This window comes from Patiria miniata, unplaced genomic scaffold (genome assembly GCF_015706575.1).
Source record: "Patiria miniata isolate m_02_andy unplaced genomic scaffold, ASM1570657v1 HiC_scaffold_7, whole genome shotgun sequence".
Taxonomy (NCBI): domain Eukaryota; kingdom Metazoa; phylum Echinodermata; class Asteroidea; order Valvatida; family Asterinidae; genus Patiria; species Patiria miniata.
The window spans coordinates 42,475,372-42,494,528 of NW_024037074.1; the positions used below are offsets into that span (position 1 = coordinate 42,475,372).

General features: G+C 40.8%; 1 protein-coding gene and 1 long non-coding RNA gene across 2 annotated transcripts; one reads left to right on the forward strand and one right to left on the reverse strand.

The window, feature by feature from the left end:
* Nucleotides 1-1,094: 1,094 nt before the first annotated feature.
* Nucleotides 1,095-17,291, reverse strand: LOC119746151 (alpha-2,8-sialyltransferase 8E-like). The gene is made up of 8 exons (XM_038222957.1): nt 16,644-17,291; nt 11,812-11,934; nt 9,729-9,848; nt 9,205-9,355; nt 8,201-8,313; nt 6,892-6,981; nt 2,436-2,683; nt 1,095-1,563 (listed from the first exon to the last, which is right to left on the reverse strand). Exons 1-8 carry the CDS (start codon nt 16,961-16,963, stop codon nt 1,343-1,345), a joined length of 1,386 nt encoding a protein of 461 aa, XP_038078885.1. The 5' UTR covers nt 16,964-17,291; the 3' UTR covers nt 1,095-1,342.
* Nucleotides 5,024-6,499, forward strand: LOC119746152. Its single transcript, XR_005273696.1, has 2 exons — nt 5,024-5,217; nt 5,373-6,499. It is a non-coding gene; the product is annotated as an uncharacterized LOC119746152 (long non-coding RNA).
* Nucleotides 17,292-19,157: the final 1,866 nt, after the last annotated feature.

Genomic DNA, 19,157 nt, shown 5'->3' on the forward strand with positions numbered 1-19,157 from the left:
ATAGATGGTCCTAGAAGAAATTTGTGATCATGACGTCATCAGGTGTCAGGTTACATCAAATTAAAGATGTATTTTTCCCCATATGTTTTGTACACGTTTTAAAACACACCAGTTTGGCATCTTCGTAAATCCGATCGACTTAAAACTTAATTCATACTTAGACCACCACCCACAGATGGTTCTAGACGAAATTCGTGATCGTGACGTCATCAAGTGTCAGGTTACGTCACATTAAAGATGCATTTTTCCCCATAGGGTTTGTACATGTATTAAAACGCTCCATTTCGGCACTTTCGTAAATCCGATCGACGTTACACTTGGTACACACTTAGACCACCACCCACAGATGGTCCAAGAGGAAAATTTGTGATCGTGGCGTCATCAGGTGTTCGGTTACGTCACATTAAAGATGCGTTTTTCCCCATATGTTTTGTACACGTTTTAAAACACTGCACTTTGGCACCTTCGTAAATCCAATCGACCTCAGTCTTGATACATTTTTAGACCACCACCCAAAGATGGTCCTAGAAGAAATGCGCGATCGTGACGTCATCAGGTGTTGGGTTACATCACATTAAAGATGCATTTTTCCCCATAGGGTTTGTACACGTTTTAAAACACTCTACTTTGGCACTTTTGTAAATTATGCGATCGACGTTAGACCTGGTACACACTTAGACTACCACCTACAGATGGTCCTAGAAGAAATTCGTGATCGTACCAATGCCGAGATGGGTTATAGATGAAAATTCATGTGATGTCATCATCAAATGTCATGTGACGTCCCTTAAAGGGGCATTTTGTTCTTCATAGGCCTATATTTACAGACCTATATGTTCGATTGGTTATAACTTGACATGTACGTATAATGTGCTGTTATAGATGACATTTTTAGTGACGTCACTGATTGTTCATCACGTGCACAGAGTATTTTGAATATCCGAAACAGCTTGTGTTTGTCCACAAACACATCTCTAGTCATTTGTTTGCTACTAACTTTTTCGCAACAGCTCTCATTAGTTTTGTACACGTTTTCTAATCGAGGTCGTCCTCGATTTGGTTCCTGTCCTCAATTCATCGATGATGTTGTACGTGTGTGTCCTCGATTTACACCATAAACAAACGCACACACACAGAAGGAATACGCTATCGCAATATCCCCCTCCGGCTTAAAAAATGTTACGTCGTCGGTCATAACGCAGCAGCGCAGAAAATTACTTCTTATATGTGTATACATACCACAATTTCAACAATAAATGTTTTCGGAAGAAAGTCATAAATAGCAATATAAATTATTTTCGAGAGAACCAACAAAGGCAAAATATATTTTGCTTGTGAATTATCACAAACAGGAACCTAACTTCATATTTATTATACCCTGTTCATAGAGACTAACCAAACTTTTGAACTCCGTGTCAAAATCGTGGACGTCGTGCCTTCCTGTGATGTTATTGTGGTAATGGTAAGGGACTTGACTTCCGTTGATTGCTGTCTCGTACGGCCAGAAACCGAAGACATTGATTTGATCACAGGCATCGAAGAGGGATAAGATCAAGTACAGACCTGCGAAATGGGAATTAAAAAAATTGAAAAAATTATGCGAGTCGAGAACTTGTTCATCCTTGAATCTTAAATTGTAAAGGTTGGTCCATGCGAAGTGGCATGCCTCATCCCAGTATGATAGAGCAATTAGGGCACGCATTCAATCCTATCACGAAGGCCCCCTTCAATGGCAAATGCATCGTGCTAGCTATTGTTCAGATAATCCATCACATGGCAGTTGTTTTGTAAAAAGCGTGCACGATGGTTTCTTAATTGAAGGGGTCTATCGAGTGTACAGTGGTCGCGCCCAGATTCGTTGGGGGAACACGGATTGCAGTTTAAAACTTTCCATAATAAAACACATACAAGCAAGTGCATTGTTTTGTCTTGAAAGTCCCTCAAATTCTTAGGCCAAATTGGTTTTTGTTTTAGCTGCGGAGGAGCCCAACCAATCGTCGTGTCTCTCCTTTAGTTAGTTTCTTAGTAAGCAAAAAACGTTGACATTGTCTATTTCGACCAATTTCAACCGAACTTTGTCAAACTATCAGTAGCCCAGCCCCAACATGTCACATGGCCAAACTGGGGTCAAAGGTCATCATGCGGTCAATGTCAAATAAGCTCAAATGATAAAAGTAGCGCTGTCAGCATGTTGGCCTTGTCAAACATTGAAAAATGTCCCAGGTGACCTCTTCGTCTGACCTACCATTATGAGGTCAAAGGTCAAAGTAGGTTACATGGCACAATCACGTGACTCATGCATTGGCACAATCACGTGACTCATGCATGAACACAAATTCGTTGGCCGGCAGCTTCTGATATGTTTGCTCGGTTTCATCCTGGTGATTACACGAAGGGATAAAGATCGCAAGAAAGTCAATAATATTATTTGTTACCTGTTGTGGGCCATGTGCGTTCATTCATTGCAGTCTTCCGCCAGAGTTTGGACACGGAGAGAAAGTGTTCAGGATGCCCAAGTACCGGCCTGACCAGCTTAGAATTAAAGGCAGTTCGTGACATTCTGGTTATGACTGCAGTGTTGTCAAAGACAGCAAAAGCAGGCAGCCACAATTGACTGCCTTTGAACTGTTTGAGAATGGCGCCGAATTGATCAACGTCCTTCCTTAACTTCAAGTTGTTCAATCTGTCACAGAAATGGAATGGAAATACAGTATAATGGGCGCGGTTTCTTTCGAATTCAAACGTAATATTTGAAAACGTTCAAACAGTTTTCTTTCAGTCAAATACACACAATTTAAAGACAGTCCAATTGTGCTTTTCACGCAAGGCAACTATTGGACATACAACACTATAGTGCCATGCTGAGCTCACTGCAACATACATGCAGTATTAGTAGTGTGTAGGGTCTTGAAAGGACAAGACAAATGAATTGTATGCATAATGCACAAAAACAATAGACTCATTCGCATATCAATGAAACTAATTACCATATCAATGGATTATGTTAGCATAATAAAAGAGCGCATTGGCGTATTTAAGTTTTATCGGACAAAGAATGGGTCTGAAAATTTTATTGGACAAAGGGGGGACCCACCCCCTAGATGGAATATCGGACAGAGGAAGACTTGAACTGGAATATTGGACAAAGGAAGACTTGAAATGGAATATTGGACAAAGGAAGACTTGAAATAGAATATCGGACAAAGGGGGGACCCACCCCCTAGATGGAATATCGGACAGAGGAAGGCTTGAACCGGAATATTGGACAAAGGGGGGACCCACCCTCTGGATGGAATATCGGACAAAGGAAGATTTGAACTGGAATATTGGACAAAGGGGGAGACTTGAACTGGAAATCGGACAAAGGGGGGACCCACCCCCCTAGATGGAATGTCGGACAGAGGAAGACTTGAAGTGGAATATCGGACAAAAAGGGAGACGCTGGATGGAATATGGGACAAAGACGAGTGTTAAACGTTTGAAATGACCAAGAGTATCATTTGTATTCATTCAAGCAGTGTGCTAACAGTGAATAAAACAAAACAAAAATGGAGGCCACACCAACAGAGCACCAATTAAGCCAACTCGCTGGAAATCTTGTGAAAAAAAGAGTTTTTCTCTGGGGGAAATGGAGAGTGTGAACGACCTTGGGAGAAGCCAATGATGAATCTCGGTCTTTCAAGAGCCGCTATGTGTAGACATTTAGAGCAGATTTTGTGAATGGGGGCAATGTTTTAACGCACTCAGAGAGTGGAATGGACGCGAATATAAAAATGCCACAATTGAACGATTATTGAACGCCTGTCGAGTTTGCAGTCTTGATCATAACCTTCGATTTTTTGCTGCAGTGAACCATAACCCCCCCCCAAAAAAAAAAAAACACACACGTTAATCAGACCATCAGACACAGATTTCAATCTCTTTTTTGGAAATGTGTGGCCCTGAAAAGGGCCGGTTGTTGTTTTTTTTATACAGTAAAACTGAATGAACTCCTTTACTGTTTGTGGTAGCTCGAGGGCTGCCACAGAAGAATGTACAACATCGCTACGACGAAACGCCAAGTAGGCTGACATAGACATGCTGGTAGCTAAACTGCCACGGGCAGCCTCGGCCGCTAAGCCCTTCATTGTTGTCAGGTGGAACAGGTACTGGCTGTGTGGTCGTAACCATGGCATTCGTACGGGTAGGGCCCTTGCGTAGTGCATGGCGGTGGACACTGAGATGCGACGTCCGTGCTCAAGCCACTCTTCTCTCTGGAGTGTTTAACGATGTCTCGTTGAACTGCCATCGGTGCTCCTCAAGCAGTTCCACGGGTTCCAAGCAGTTCCGCGGAGTTCGTCAAGAAGATGAACAGCGTCCCCCACAGTGTAATCTTTAATGATGGATAATACCTATTTATTCACTGTTAGCACACTGCTTTGAATGAATACAAATGATACTCTTTGTCATTCCAAACGTTTAACACTCGTTTTTGTCCCATATTCCATCCAGCGTCTCCGGTTTTGTCCGATATTCCACTTCAAGTCTTCCTCTGTCCAACATTCCATCTAGGGGGGTGGGTCCACCCTTTGTCCGATATTCCACTTCAAGTCTTCCTCTGTCCGCTATTCCATCTAGGGGGTGGGCTCCCCCCTTTGTCCAATATTCGAGTTCAAATCCTCCTCTGTCCGATATTCCATCTAGGGGGTGCCCCCCCCCCTTGTCCGATATTCCATTTCAAGTCTCCCCTTTGTCCAATATTCCTGTTCAAATCTTCCTCTGTCCGATATTCCATCTAGGGGGTGGGGCCCCTGTCACAGCTGATTCTGATTAAACATAACTTTTCTAACTATTTTAAGTTTCCACAGCAGGACCATGATTGTCGTTGCACATTCTACAGTTAATCTGTTGTAATCTTAACTTAATCCTCTACACTGGCCAGTAGACTTTTGTTGTTCAGCCTGGGCTTGGTGCTGGAATTTAGTTGGCGTGCTTGAGTGCTTTCCAGTATGCGGTACATGTGGGTGTTGGCTGATTATAAGATGGAGCAAAGTGGGTGTGTGTGAGTATTGCTATACATGCTGTTGTTGGGTTAGCACTGTGTTTTGGAGTGCATGCTGGCGTAGCCATTTTTGGCAGCTTGTGCCGTCCCTCGGCCATCAGCATAGAAGTTTCAGTTCTGTGAGGTTCTTGGGAGTGGCTCGGACAAGCATAGGTCAGGGTGACAATTGGACAATCGTAAGTTACATTTCCTTTTGTTTTTTCTCCATTATTGCTTGAATTATTGGTTATTGAGTATTGGTTGTTGTTGCTTGAACAAGCCTTGAAATATGTGAATATAATTTCTTTGGAGAAAATACTGGCATCGAGTTGGTTAATTACTTTATTTATAGATGGTCCTTATATGGATGTACTGAAGTTGATGTACTTGTGATGTACTACCTGGCCCTACTGAAGTTGATGTACTTGTGATGTACTACCTGGCCCTACTAAGTGGTGAATTCTGAGGGTTGGTTCCATGACCGCCGACGTACAACGCCATGTCCCTCTGACTGGATTGGCCCATCTCTGACCTAGACGATGAGAGCGGGATACCTACCGCAGATTTGACAAGCCCTATCAGCAAAACTTCAACAGCATATTGATTTAGAATTGTATAATTTCTTAATAATACTTTTTGCACTTCGATCACCTGATATATTTACGCACATTTTGAGTGTACCATTTCTCATATGAATTAATAATTTGATGCAACTATTTGCCTGGATATTAAGATCATTATTTTGTGCATATACTCTGGTGTATTGCTGCACAGGTGCTGTTGTTTGGATGTACATGTATAATTTGTGAAAATTGTGTATTGATGTAACCTGTGGTGTCCAGCTACATGTAGCAGCTAGTGTTCTTTGACTTAAAAGGAATGGAGATTGTTGAATTGGTTTAGTTTAATATTTGTGAGAAAACCCCGAGAATTGTCATTCTATGTGATTTTGATTGAAACGTTGAATTGGATATTGAATTGTAGGTTTTGAATAGGAAAGTTTTAGGCAGCCAGTGATGTTTAGGTGAACATAGAACGGATTGTTAATAGTGTGGATTTATGGATTGAATTGTTTATAGTGTGGATTTATTATCCAGGTTGTTCATAGTGCAGATTTATTGATTGAATTGTTAATAGTATGGATTTATTGCTAGGCACGTAAATATAGATACTAGATGCTGATATTGACCGTAGATATTTGATTGTAGATATTGAATTGGAAGTTTGAATCGGTCAGTTGTATTTGCTGTGAACAACGGAAATTAGACTGCTAGATATTTTAAACAGTGAAATTTCTTACCTGCTATAATTCCATTGCATAAACTGAATTGATATTTTGAGGTGGTTTTATTTGTACCTATAAGCTGACTATTAATACGAGTTCATAACGAAGATTGCCCCTGGACATTTCTGAACGTACGATTTTGATGTTGTGTAAATTTGTCAAATAAATTTGTAAGAGTAATTTGTAAATATAAAGGATAGTTCATTTGTCTTATTGTGAGAGTCCCGGCAAATGTTACAGCCCCCCTTTGTCCAATAGAATTTTCAGACCCATCCTTTGTCCGATAAAACTTACCCGAGAAAATGCGCTCTTTAACTATGCTAACATAATCCATTGATATGGTAATTGGTTTCATTGATATGCAATGAGTCTATTGCTTTGTGCATTATGCATACGATTCTTTTGTCTTGTCTTATCAAAACCCTACACACTGCTTGTATTTAAACTTAAAACAAAATGGGGTGACATTCCTAAAAAGAATGTAGTCACTCGGAGCAAAAGAAGTAAAGGTTGGGCTTTTCCCCCAAATCCTTGATCTGTGCCTCATATGGTACATGCTTACAAACTTGGAAAACAACAAACGTACTTGGAAATTACAAAAGAAGGATTCAAGGTGGTCAAGTTTGTCTTGCTTCCAACGTCTGCCTCAAATCCCTCCACCGGGGCGATGTTGAACCTGCAGAAGATGAATGTTGTTATAATAATTCTGCAAATTTTTGTAGCATTGCTTGATCATGGGCTTCTAAAGCAGTGGCGCACCCAAGGAGGCGGGGTGAGGGGGGGGGGGCTTGAAATCCCCCCCCCCCCCAAGAGGTTGGCATTTTGTATTATTTTTTTTTCTAGTCCCACGATTTTACCATGGTGATATATCTGTGGCCTATTTTCACGTAGTATAATAGGGGTGTAAATGGCGCCACCAACGTAAAAATAGTTCTCCCCCAAAAACAAAAACAAATTCAAAACAATTTTTTTCTGGGGCCACAAATTTTGGGCAACATTTTTTTTTTAAATATTCAAATGTCAAAAAGCTCAATCTAAATCCTGGGTGCAAAACTGCTCTAAAACATGAACTTTCAATTTTTAAAAAGGTCCGTGCTTTTAATATGTAAGAACGAATGTCTACAGTTATTATATTGTAGGATAGAGGGTAAAACCTCTTTAATTCTGATTTTTTTAGTTCTATAAATTTTTATATAATTCATCACAGTCACTATAAAGTGATATTTTAAATATTGAGGAAGAACTGCAATGTCCCGCTTATTGCTTTTGTTAATCGAGTCACAGTTCGATCCATCGAACGATCCATATTGCGAAAAAAGTTCATAATTTGTGCTAGTTTGTGCCACGCATGTTCTGCTAGTGCTAGGGAGTCTAATCGATGTTAGGTCAGTAAATTGGCTCAATCAAAAGACTTGTGTATATGAAGTTATTAAGTGGCCTCCCTCATTCAAGTCAGCAAAAAGCATTACAGCTCCGGTATCTTTGACTGTGCGAAGGTTCGTTTCTTTGAATGAATTTTAAAGATATCAGTAACTAAACTCGATTCAAACGAGTAGGTTACAGTCTTTTCTGAGTCTCCTTCATGATATTTCAAATCCATCAAGAGGTTTGAGGGGATTTTGCAGGACCCACTTAATTTGTTCAAATCGGGCTTAAGTTGATGCCCGTGAATGAAATAACGGGACACTGATTTGGGCAACGCATTGGTGGATTTCGGAGGTAAAAAGAAGGTTGCTATGGCAGCAATGTCCAAAGGGAACGGCTGAATGACGTGTTGTGGGTGAAATGACGTCATGTGGGTGAAATGACGTCGTGTGGTTCAGTCTTGCTACGAGGCACACCCGGAATGACTAATCCTGGTGTTTCTCTCGTTCTTCTTTCCGAGCAAACCCTACCTGAAGACACTCTGCGATCTGTCGATCTCTTTGCCACACCCAGATCCTCTCAGGATGCCGCTTGATCCTACCACGCTGCAGCTCTGAAACTGCCCTGATTTAAATATCACATCCTTGGAATTGGGGGAAAAGAAACAATTATCTCAACGATATCAGGATATACAAAAAAAGAATTCGCACTCGTTTCAGTGGCGGAACGGGGGGGGGGGCGATGCAAACTCAATTCAGCCGCTGAGTTATGTAAAAAAAAAATGGGTAAAAAAAAACAATAAATGGAATGCTAAACTGCCTAAATTCATACTAAAACTGCCTTAGAATGCCGGAGAAAGCATCATATATTTTAAACTTTACCGGGAGCGTATGCGCTGGACCCCCATAAAATGCATGCCTTCACTCAAGCCCATTCAACCCCCCCCCCCCCCCCCCACCGAAAGCTAGATTCGCCCCTGCGTTCTCATTAGAATGTACTCTTATTGGTCTTCGTACTCGCAAGAAAAAGAATATCTGTACTCAGACATCATAATGTATATGCTCACATCATAATGTGAACATATTTGTGACCCACCCAACAAACAGAGCCATCAACCGTGTGAGTTGCACGCCCTTACAAAATCTACGACACTGTCTGAACCGGAAAACCTCAGATCATTATGGTAAATGATTTGCGACCGACCGAACAAAATGAGCCATCTACTGTGAGAGTTGCAAGCCCCGACAAAATAATCTAACACAATGAAACTGTCAGTTTTTCCATCACTTAATGTTCCCTATGCACGAGGATGTTAAACCGAGTGATTTTCGAAATAAGGAGCTGAGATTTTCAAGCGTACATGTTTATGAAAAATTGAAGTGGAATGTCCTCCTCGTTCAGTGGGCCCCATTATAAACTGGGTACAGTGTACTTTGATTTGTATTGTTTCAAACGCTCAAAACCTCAGTTTATTTCTCCAAGCATGCATCAAGGTAACTTAGAAATTAAATAATTCGTTTCTAATTTGGCCTACATTTGGGATGTTTTGCCAGAGGATGGAAGAAATCTTTCGAGGTTTTCCAGACATGTAAAAGCCCAACTTTTCTCCGCGTGGGGTGTTCTTTTTCGTCACAATGAAATTGTCCATACTGCCATTTTCCCCCAGCCCATGGCGAATGTCATCCCTATTGGGGAAAAATGGAACAAACAAGTAAATTGAGCTGAGGAAAACAGCTAACCCTAACAGTAAGTTCGATATACATTTCTAAGTTAATTTTTGCATACGGATGCTAATTTGAATCTTCACAATTTGTCCTAATCTTTACCAATGCCAGTGTTTATTAGGAGCAATGAATAACTCTAAAATAATATTAAAATACTGAAATTCTGAAGGTCATTTTCTAGAAATCAATTAGTGGTTTAAAACGGACATTGTGTATGTTTTCAGCCATTTAACTTCAACTTTGGTACATGACATGTTTTAGATTTCTTTCTATAATTCTGATGCAGTGAACGATAGTTTGTGCAATTTCCTTGACATTCTGTGTATAAGATTACCTGAATTGCTGTGTTCTACTTGTATGCGGTTTCCATTCCTGTTTGACAATTTCTTCTAGACGACTGAAAAACTCCTTCGTGTCGTTGACATAATGATGGCGGAATTTCTCAGAAAAGTTCCTGGATAATGTGCATTTGAATATCAACCAAACTCACAAGTGAAAGCAATTATTAATCTTGTACTGATTTCAATATTGGCCGTTTTGAACTCTCTGAAAAAAATTAGTTTTGGTTAGTTTGAGGTGGGAACCAACCTTCCCTGCTTCAACCAGTGGCGGCGCCAGACTCTATTTTTTTTGGGGGGGGGAGGAACATTGGTGCAAATTTTTTTTTTTTGGGGGGGGGGAGTCAAATTCTGGTTTTGTGTGCACAAAACCATCATTTTACTATATACTTTCAACTATAGTTCTGATATACAGCGAAGGAAATAAACATAATTAATCCCTATGTAGAAAACGTGTAGGGGGGCCCCACCCCACCACCACTACCACTACCGTAGCGCCGCCGCTGGCAACAACTGCATTTTTTTCGGCCCGCAAATAATTTAAAATTGGAGAAGTATTTTTTGTAATTAAACATGGGCCGATTTGTCCGTCTTATGTCTCATTCAAAAGTGAAACGTAAACAAATCTACAGGGTGGTCCCCAAAAAAAGGATACCCACATTTGACAGCAATTTTCACCTATTTTTAAAAATTATTTTTAACTGTCGATTAGTGGCTTTTAAAGTACTGGCCTTTAAGCAAATGTGACGAAAAATTCGTTGCATTTGCACATATTGTCGTTGAGCTATGCTAATTTGAACATTCCATGTGCGAAACCTGTTTGTCCATGGAGGTATACATTCCCTTCGCGAGACTGAGCTCAGCTATCGGAGCTTTATTTGAAAGGGCATGACATTTGATTGTTATGTTATGTAACGTTATGCAACAATGAACTTAAGCCGACAGCTCATTGAGTAGATGATCTTAACACTGACATGAATAATTGGACAGCTTCAAAAAAAGTTACCATGGCAAAATATATTTTGGTGGGAAGGTTTTTTTTAATTTTTATGAACTACGAAAACGTCAAATTTACATAGAATAACCCGTGGACAATACTGATTTTGGTGACTTGGATTCAAATTAGCATAATATCACTATTTTTGCGACTTTTACCAAGTTTTTTTTCACCATGCATAGTTAAAGGCCTATACTTTACTACTATGTGAAAAAAATATTGAAAATAAGTTCATTAAGTAGGTGAAAATTGCTGTCAAATGTGGGTGTCCTCTTTTTTTAACCACCCTGTACCTTCCGGGGTTAACCTCGAACATAACTAGGACAGCCCATTGTTACCACAGCACATATTTTATACACGGTTGATATATTTTCTCCTAGTTCGATTACCATAAACTTTTCAAAATATGGGCTTCAGAGGTATTTCTGTATTGGGATGGCGTGCATTTTCGCTATAGGGTAGGGAGTGGATGCTCACTAATGTTTTCATGCAACCAAATGTTCTCTAAATGTAATGAAACCGTGACGGCACTTCTATTTCAAGTACCCGGAAGTATTCAGAGTGGGTTATCACAATGTTGGCCTGCATGTCGACATCTGTTTCAGCTGAGGCCTGCAAAAAATTCGGTTTGTTATTAAATAACTTTTCGTATTTCCAATACCGACACCTGTTCACACAATGCCACATTTTGGCCGCTGGCATATCCTGTTGTCGTATCTCGTTATAGTCGTTTTAATTGACTTCGTGGACAACAAGGAATTTTAGATGACTCCATTCGATGCTTGGATTATTAAGGGCACAACAGTCAACTGCTTATTTACTGCGCCTCCATCCATCAAAAATGAGGAAAATCGACTCAAATAGAATTGAGAATCTCTCATTTTTCTGCTCGTTTCTAAAGCTTGTCAATGGAGTCACCCGGCCTAATTCCCGCCCACAAAGTCAAAAAGGTTTGAACTGTGTAGTTCCGAAACAACCCTCGACATTCATGACAGTTGGTCAATTGTTATGTGACCTTTAAAAAAAGACATAACAGATGTTCAGAAGGATATTGGGGTTATAAACATTTTGTAATCATGTACCTCTGTGTGACTGCTGGTGTGCCTGTGGGAGCTGGGCTGCTGGCTGGTTCCTCCTTGGATTCTCCGTTTCTGCTTAAATTCTGCCCCTCGGTTGGATCGTGCCTCGCAAGCACATCTTGGAGTCTGTCGAAAGAGATTGACGTACAGCGTGAAATGACAGAATGTGTTATGAATAATGCAGAGGTGTAGCAGACACCACGCAGTCCTGAAACCATCGATGGAGACCAAGGCCGACACGAACTTGGACAGTTCCAAGACCGAGACCGTAGTCCCCCACAGTATTTTGTAGACTGCGCCCTTTTCCATTCGAGCGCCCTTTTTCACCAGCGTTTAACCCCCCCCCCCCCATAATTGTAAAGAGAGCCCCCTTTTTTAACAAGTGCCTTCTTTTTTTCTTTTTTAAACAAGTGCCCTTATTTAACCAGCGGCCTAATCATACAGGAGCCCTTTTTGGAAATTCGCGCGACGGCCGACAATTGTGCAGCCCTGAAAAGCGCCATCTATTGCCCGATAGTGTGCATGATCGTCCGGTTTCAACAGCGCCCCCATTGGAAGATGGTACCAGCCGCAGTCCCAGTTTTTGAGGATTTAAAGAAAGCATAGTTTTTTTTGTATGTAGGTCACATAGATATTTGCACAAGAATGTTAAAAGTGTGTGACTTCATGATTACTTCATCAAAAATGCATTAAAAGCATATCAGGGAAGGTCCTATCGTCATGATATTGGTGGGAAGCTAGATGAAATCAATATGTAAAATCCGAAGTGACATCAACATTACGACATTAACTAATTTGTATTATTTTATAACTGTTGGCCACTAGCTCAATATTACTTTTCTTGAACATTGAAGAAAAAACCAATTATCATTTACATGACTGCGCACTGGCAAAGAAAGCATAAAGTCACATTTCTAGTTATTCTTTCTTCTTCTTTTTGTTCCCTGGCTAATCCCAACAACATTTTTGGCATTAATCTTTGTCATACATCATTAAAAGTAAGCATATGCATATGCCTCATAGCATAATTGTGTTCCGAAGGGTGACGTCAACATGACGTCATCATGGGTCACGTTATGTTACGTTAAAGATTAATATATTTAATGAGAGACCTGAACTTGACGTTTGCGGGAATTGATAGAATAATCAAGGATCTTCATTTCATCTCTGAGTGCTTAATCACGTGACCCTTCCTTCCTTTCCTAACAGGAAGTGCCTTATAATTTGAAAGTAGAAAAAAGATGTTAACTTGCTTTCAACAATGTTAGACTCTGGCTAGGTTCTACTTCCCCCCCCCCCAAAAAAAAAACCCGGTGACGAAATAAAATGTTAGAGCGCCCTCAAGCGGCAGGTTGAAAAATGTTTAAAACGAATTTTCAGTTGATGTGTGTGGCGAAGTTTGCTGAAATCACTTTATAATTGATGTATGTAATCAGATTCATCCTAAAAACACGTTGACGGGGAGAAAGATTGATGACGTCACCCTACCGGAAGTTACAATGAAAAGACCTTTAAATTAAGAAATTGCAGACAAATCAACCGCAAGATATATTATCCAGATTTTTGCTTCAAATAGCATAGTTAGCATAGCTCTCAAGCTTTTTGGTAATGACGTCACGATGACGTCATCAAGCATCAGATTAAATGCAACCAAAGATTTGTAGATTTACTCTTTGAGAATCAATATAAAATCAACTGTGAGAGATCTGAATTTGTTTTCATGGGAATTGAGAGAATAATCTAGGTCTCGATTTGGATATTACGTGCGAAATCACCGGACCCTTCCTTCCGGTTGAAAACGTAAGTGCCTTGTAATTTCAAATTGGTAAGAGAAGTGGACTAACTTTCAACGATGTTAGTCTGTGGCAAGTGTGGGTTTTACAAATATCTCAAGAACCACACGTCCTATTCGATTGAAACGTTGTACATGCATAGTCAGGGACGTGTTGATAAAAAGAACATAATGCGAAAAAGTCCTATGTTCGGTTGCGAACAGACATAGATCTCTAGTTTCATGTCATTGTGTTGTATTGTATTTGTAATGCATTGTAATTATTTGTACATGTGTGTATAATCATTAGTTGTGTATGCAGGCCCCAATGGAAACCAGTTATAAACTGTTTGGGGTAAAGAAAATAAATAAATAAATAAGTTGTCATGATGCCAGCTGACACAACATACAAAATGAAACAGTTGCAGCGTTTAAAGAAGGGGTATGAAACATTACAAAGCGGGCGAGAAATATTCTCTGTCTTTTTTTAACGCAAAAAAAAAAAACCAAATAATTTTTAGCTGTGTGTTGGATGAACTCAAGCGATAAGGACTCGTGCAACCTTAGACGATTTGTACATTGATGTTATTTCACTAGCAACTTGTGCACCACCTGTACAAATTGATGGAGAATGCTTTTAGAAGAATCATGATTGCAGATCCTATTTTGTGAAGCACATTTCTTTCATGTGGGTATTATTACCGTATTGTTATCCCTCTATCAATTACAATGGTGTAGTACTCGTACTCGTACTCGTACTGGTACTCGAGAACTTTTTTCCGTACTCGTACTCGTATTTGTACTCATGGAAATGTACTCGTACTCGTACTTGCAAGAAAACATGTCCTGTACTCGTACTCGTACTTATGCTCGCACTCATGGCACAGTACTCGTACTGGTACTCGAGTACTTTTTTTCCGTACTCGTACTCGTATTTGTACTCTTGAAAATGTACTCGTAATCGTACTTGCAAGAAAAAAATGTCCTGTACTCGTACTCGTACTCGTACTTACACTCGTACTCATGTCAAAGTACTCGTACTCGTACTTACACTCGTACCCATGTCAAAGTACTCGTACTCGTACTCATGGAAAAGTACTTGTACTCGTACTCATGGAAACAACTTTTAAAAAATACAGTACATAATAAAAATTGGGGAAAAGTGGACTTGAATGAAGCATAGATGAAGGCATGTTCAGCACACAGTCATTATCTCAACTGTGCACATCTACATAGTTAATAGCTCAATGCTGAATACAGTCCACCAGTACAGCGCTGCATTTTAGTGTATGAACAATGAGTTAATAGCCTGTAAAACCACACTTCTCGACATCTGTATACACAGAACTGTACTTTGTACAGAACTAAGTATGTACATTGCACATGACCTTCTTGAAGTGCAACAAACATGTTTAAGGACAAACTGACATGTGCTCCAAAGTGAACGTTATGTTTGTTAAATCATTCTCAATCCGGGGAGTTAGTAACAGAATCTGTAAGATTGAAATTGTTTTGGATGTGAAACAGGCTCACCCCTCCCCCTCCCCCGTTTGCCAATGAGTTAATTTTTTGTTCATTCACGTTCAGTTACAAATAAAAACATTACAAAACAAACTTTTTTGATTGTCGAAAGCTCAGAAATATTAGTGATTGACTCCTGACCAGCAAGATAAAACATTTAATGGTTTGTTTGGAAAATTAATGACTCATTGAAATCATAAACTACATGTATTAGAAAGCAAGTTTCAGCACCAACCGTCAGTAAATCATATTACTTCGAATCTTATCTCACGCTTGTCCTGAAACACTTGTTTTGGAATGCATGACACCAGTCATATCAAACTGTTTCATGGCCCCACTTGTTCCAGTTCTACTCTGTATGAAATACACGTGGCTACACTTCAGGGTTTAATAAGTTTTCCAACGTGTTAAAGTTGTTTGGGTTTAACAAAGGGTTCGCCTTCGTGTTACGTTCATGAACTATCTTGCTTTTTTCTTTTATGTCTGAAAATAATAGGGAATGATATTTGTACCCATGGAAATGTACTCGTTCTCGTATTCGTGGAAAAGCACCCGTACTCGTACTCATGGAAAAGTACTCGTACTCGTGAAATTGTACTCGTATTCGCACTCGTACTCATGAAAAGGTACTCGACTACAACATTACAGTGTTAGTCAATTCCCGGGCGCGGTTATCAATTCATCGGGACAAAAATGACCCCACCTTGCTTCACAAAATAGGCCCTAGAACAAAAACCACAGGACCGAATCGGGCGATCTTGGTTTTATTTTTCTTCTAAAAAGATTATCCATGTATTGGTATATGTGGTTTGAGTCTCAGGGTAGTGGAAGTACATGTGTACTGCCATTCAGTGTTTGTTTGTTTGTTGGGGTGTTTGTTTGTTTGTTTGTTTGGTGTTTTTTTTGGGGGGGGGGAGACCACTCTGTATAACATAAGCGGCGATCCGGGGTATATTCCTTCCCAATATCACCCCCTCCCCCCACCAGCTCCATCAAATTTATTTCGAGAAGGGGTTGCCTTTGCATGGGGAACGTATGTCTCAACGTCATTCTTTTCTGTTCGGTGTTGGATAGTTGCACCTTCAGCATTATACCTTAACTTGTCATCATGTAGCACAGAAATTAAAAGAGCCACAACTTTGTGCAGAGATTGCAAAGTGAAATGACTGCCAGTCGCATTTATATTGTCCCGTATTTAAAATATATCCGGTTCGTAAGTGTAACGTCGTTTCAACTGAAACCACGCCGCCCACTACACATGGAGAACGAGTAGCATTAAAAATCAATGGAACCAATGGAACCCAAAGTAGTGCGAAGTGGCTTAATTGTTTAGCCAATGGCCGCTAGTAATCATGCCGGTACGTGGCAAACATACAAACTGGCATCTGTTGCGCACCTAGGGTCAACTTCGGGAAGGGAGGGCGGACTTCAAGGGAGAAAATTTTCAAGATTTCAAGGGGGCACGGACATACGCTGTGCCCCCCCCCCCTCCCCCTCGTAGTTACGCCACAGATTGATGTTCTTTTACACTTAACATGTTTACCTTGAAGTGTTGTAATGATGAGTGGTGCCATCCACACTCGGTTGCGGCCAATCTGCAATCCTCAAATCGTGGACATTGACATTCTCCGGCTCTGTCTCAATCGTATGGATATGACCCAGTAAGCCAAGCATGGTAAAGGCGAACGAAATCAAACTCATCAGTAAAACAAGTCTGCAAATACGACTCCGTAGGCGTAGTGCCTTACTACACCGCATTGAACTCCACCGCGAGAAGCTGTTTTCGCTGGTGCCACCGGCGCGCTGCGCCCATCTCGCCGGCGACATCGACACCGTCCGAGACCCGTGCCTTGCGACCGTCATTTCATCCAGAAATCTGTTGCTGTATTTTTACTGTTTACATAATTCATCAGTTAACTGATTACTACACCGCCTCGACCATAGATTTGTTCTTTACGACTACGCATTTCATATAGTCATGGTTGAGCGGATTATACCATGCAGGTAGGATTGGACCACCTCGGACAGTAAACGACTGTGCATAAACTTCGCCATTTTGTGGTATTAGGCTATTCAGCAATCCAGTCACGGTGCAGCAGTTAAAGACGCGACGCATTCAATTTTTTCACAAACAACTCTCGGCAAAAGAATGACAAAAGCTTTCATGGCTTGTGTGACGTGAGGGTTTTTTATTATGCGACAGTTTTATTCTATAAAGGCACAACCTTGGATGCAAATCGTACACGCAATGTCCTGTTGACGATTCGGATTTAATTACTGATTGTGAGCGGCATGCAAGGCATAGGCTGTGCGCTCGGACGGAAGTTGAGATTAAATCGTATGCATGACCCACTAATCTTTGGCGATAAAACAAGAGAGAAATTCGTTCAGTTTTTCAACAGTAATTTTGTTGACTGTTAAAGTCCACTATAGGTTTTCTCGGCTATTTTATAACGTATCTCATTCAAATTAACCAACTCTAACACTTGATTTCGTCCCTGAAATATTTCACACGCTTTTACCCCAAAAGCAATTTGGTCATTTATCATTTACTTTACTTTACTTTACTTTACTTTATTCCACCTCATGGTACATGTAATGCAGAAATATAAATATAATTCTTCAAAATAATTAGAAATAATGTATAAGTATTAATACCAAGAGATGCAGGGGACCCACAAAAAAGCAAGCTTGTCGAGTGCGAGTCCCATGAACAACAAAAACAATAACACATTTAACAAGGTACATAATAACAACAAAAAAGACTCCGTATAAGGCCCCCCCCCCCCCCCAAAAAAAGGTCTCCGGTTTCTGGTATGCGCGCGCGTCGCCGTAGCCATGCGCGTCGGCATAATTTAAAAAAAAAAATTTCAATGTGAGATGATGTCTCAAACCGCCAAACTCACTGGTTTGACTGGAATCCTGCTGCACAATTTTAACGTGTTTTTTTTAAAGGGGTCACGATCGAGTATAAGCTTTATGTGGCCACCATGGGCGTCGCGAGGGGGGGGGGGGCAAGGGGGGGCACTTGCCCCCCCCCCCCCCTGGAAAAGCAAAAAAAAAAAAGCAAAAAAAAGAAAAAAAAAAGAGGCGCGAAGACAAAGTGGTGTAAATTTAATGAGTTGGGGGGGGGGGCAAAATGTCCCTGCCCCCCCTAAAACTGATAAATCGAAAATGTGTTGAGAAATACAAGCATTTCTTGGCAAAAAATTGTTTTGCCCCCCTCTAGAAAAATCCTGGCGCACGCCCATGGTGGCCACTCTGGGCTCCCATACATTTTGCACTAAATTTAGTCGGTCATCATTTGCAGTCATCAGCCGACATTTGAAGGGGAAAAAAGTCAACAACAAAAAGCCGCGTCGCCGCACCACTTTTGGGGCAAGCTCCATACCAGAAACCGGAGACTTTTTTGCCTAAACATAGACAATACGAAAATGTAAATGACAGGGACAATATTATTTAAGTTTGCTCACCCTCTTTGAACACTTGGTCGAGAATATTGGGGACGTCTCTATAGTACGAATACCATTGGTCTGACGTTCCATTGGTCCAAAGTCCCATTGGTCCGACGTCCCATTGGTCTGACGTCCCATTGGTCCGACGTCCCATTGGTCTGAAGTCCCATTGGTCCGAAGTCCCATTGGTTCGAAGTCCCATTGGTCAGAAGTCTCATTGGTCCGACGCCCCATAGGATTAGGGTTAGGGTCCATCAACCTGAACCAGTGGAACAATACATTATTATGTTTCTTCGGACCAATGGGACTTCGGACTATCGAGACGTAACCGAGAATATTCATCATTACTGCTCAAATGTTTCTAAGCATGCCGACGGAATATAGCAGCACTCGAATTCGTCTTATCTGCCGTCTTATCTGCTCTACATTCCATTGGTATATAAACGTCCCATTGGTCCGAAGTCCCATTGGTCCGAAGTACCATTGGTCCGAAGTCCCATTGGTCCGAAGTCCCATTGGTCCGAAGCCCCATTGGTCCGAAGTCCCATTGGTTCGAAGTCCCATTGGTCAGAAGTCTCATTGGTCCGACGCCCCATAGGATT

Coding starts and splice junctions, on each gene's coding strand:
- LOC119746151 (XM_038222957.1), bottom strand. CDS start 16,963: ATGACGGTCGCAAGGCACGGGTCTCGGACGGTGTCGATGTCGCCGGCG. Junction 6,982..8,200: donor AGATCGCAGAGTGTCTTCAG/GTAGGGTTTGCT, acceptor CATCTTCTGCAG/GTTCAACATCGCCCCGGTGG. Junction 1,564..2,435: donor ACGCACATGGCCCACAACAG/GTAACAAATAAT, acceptor CCCATTTCGCAG/GTCTGTACTTGATCTTATCC.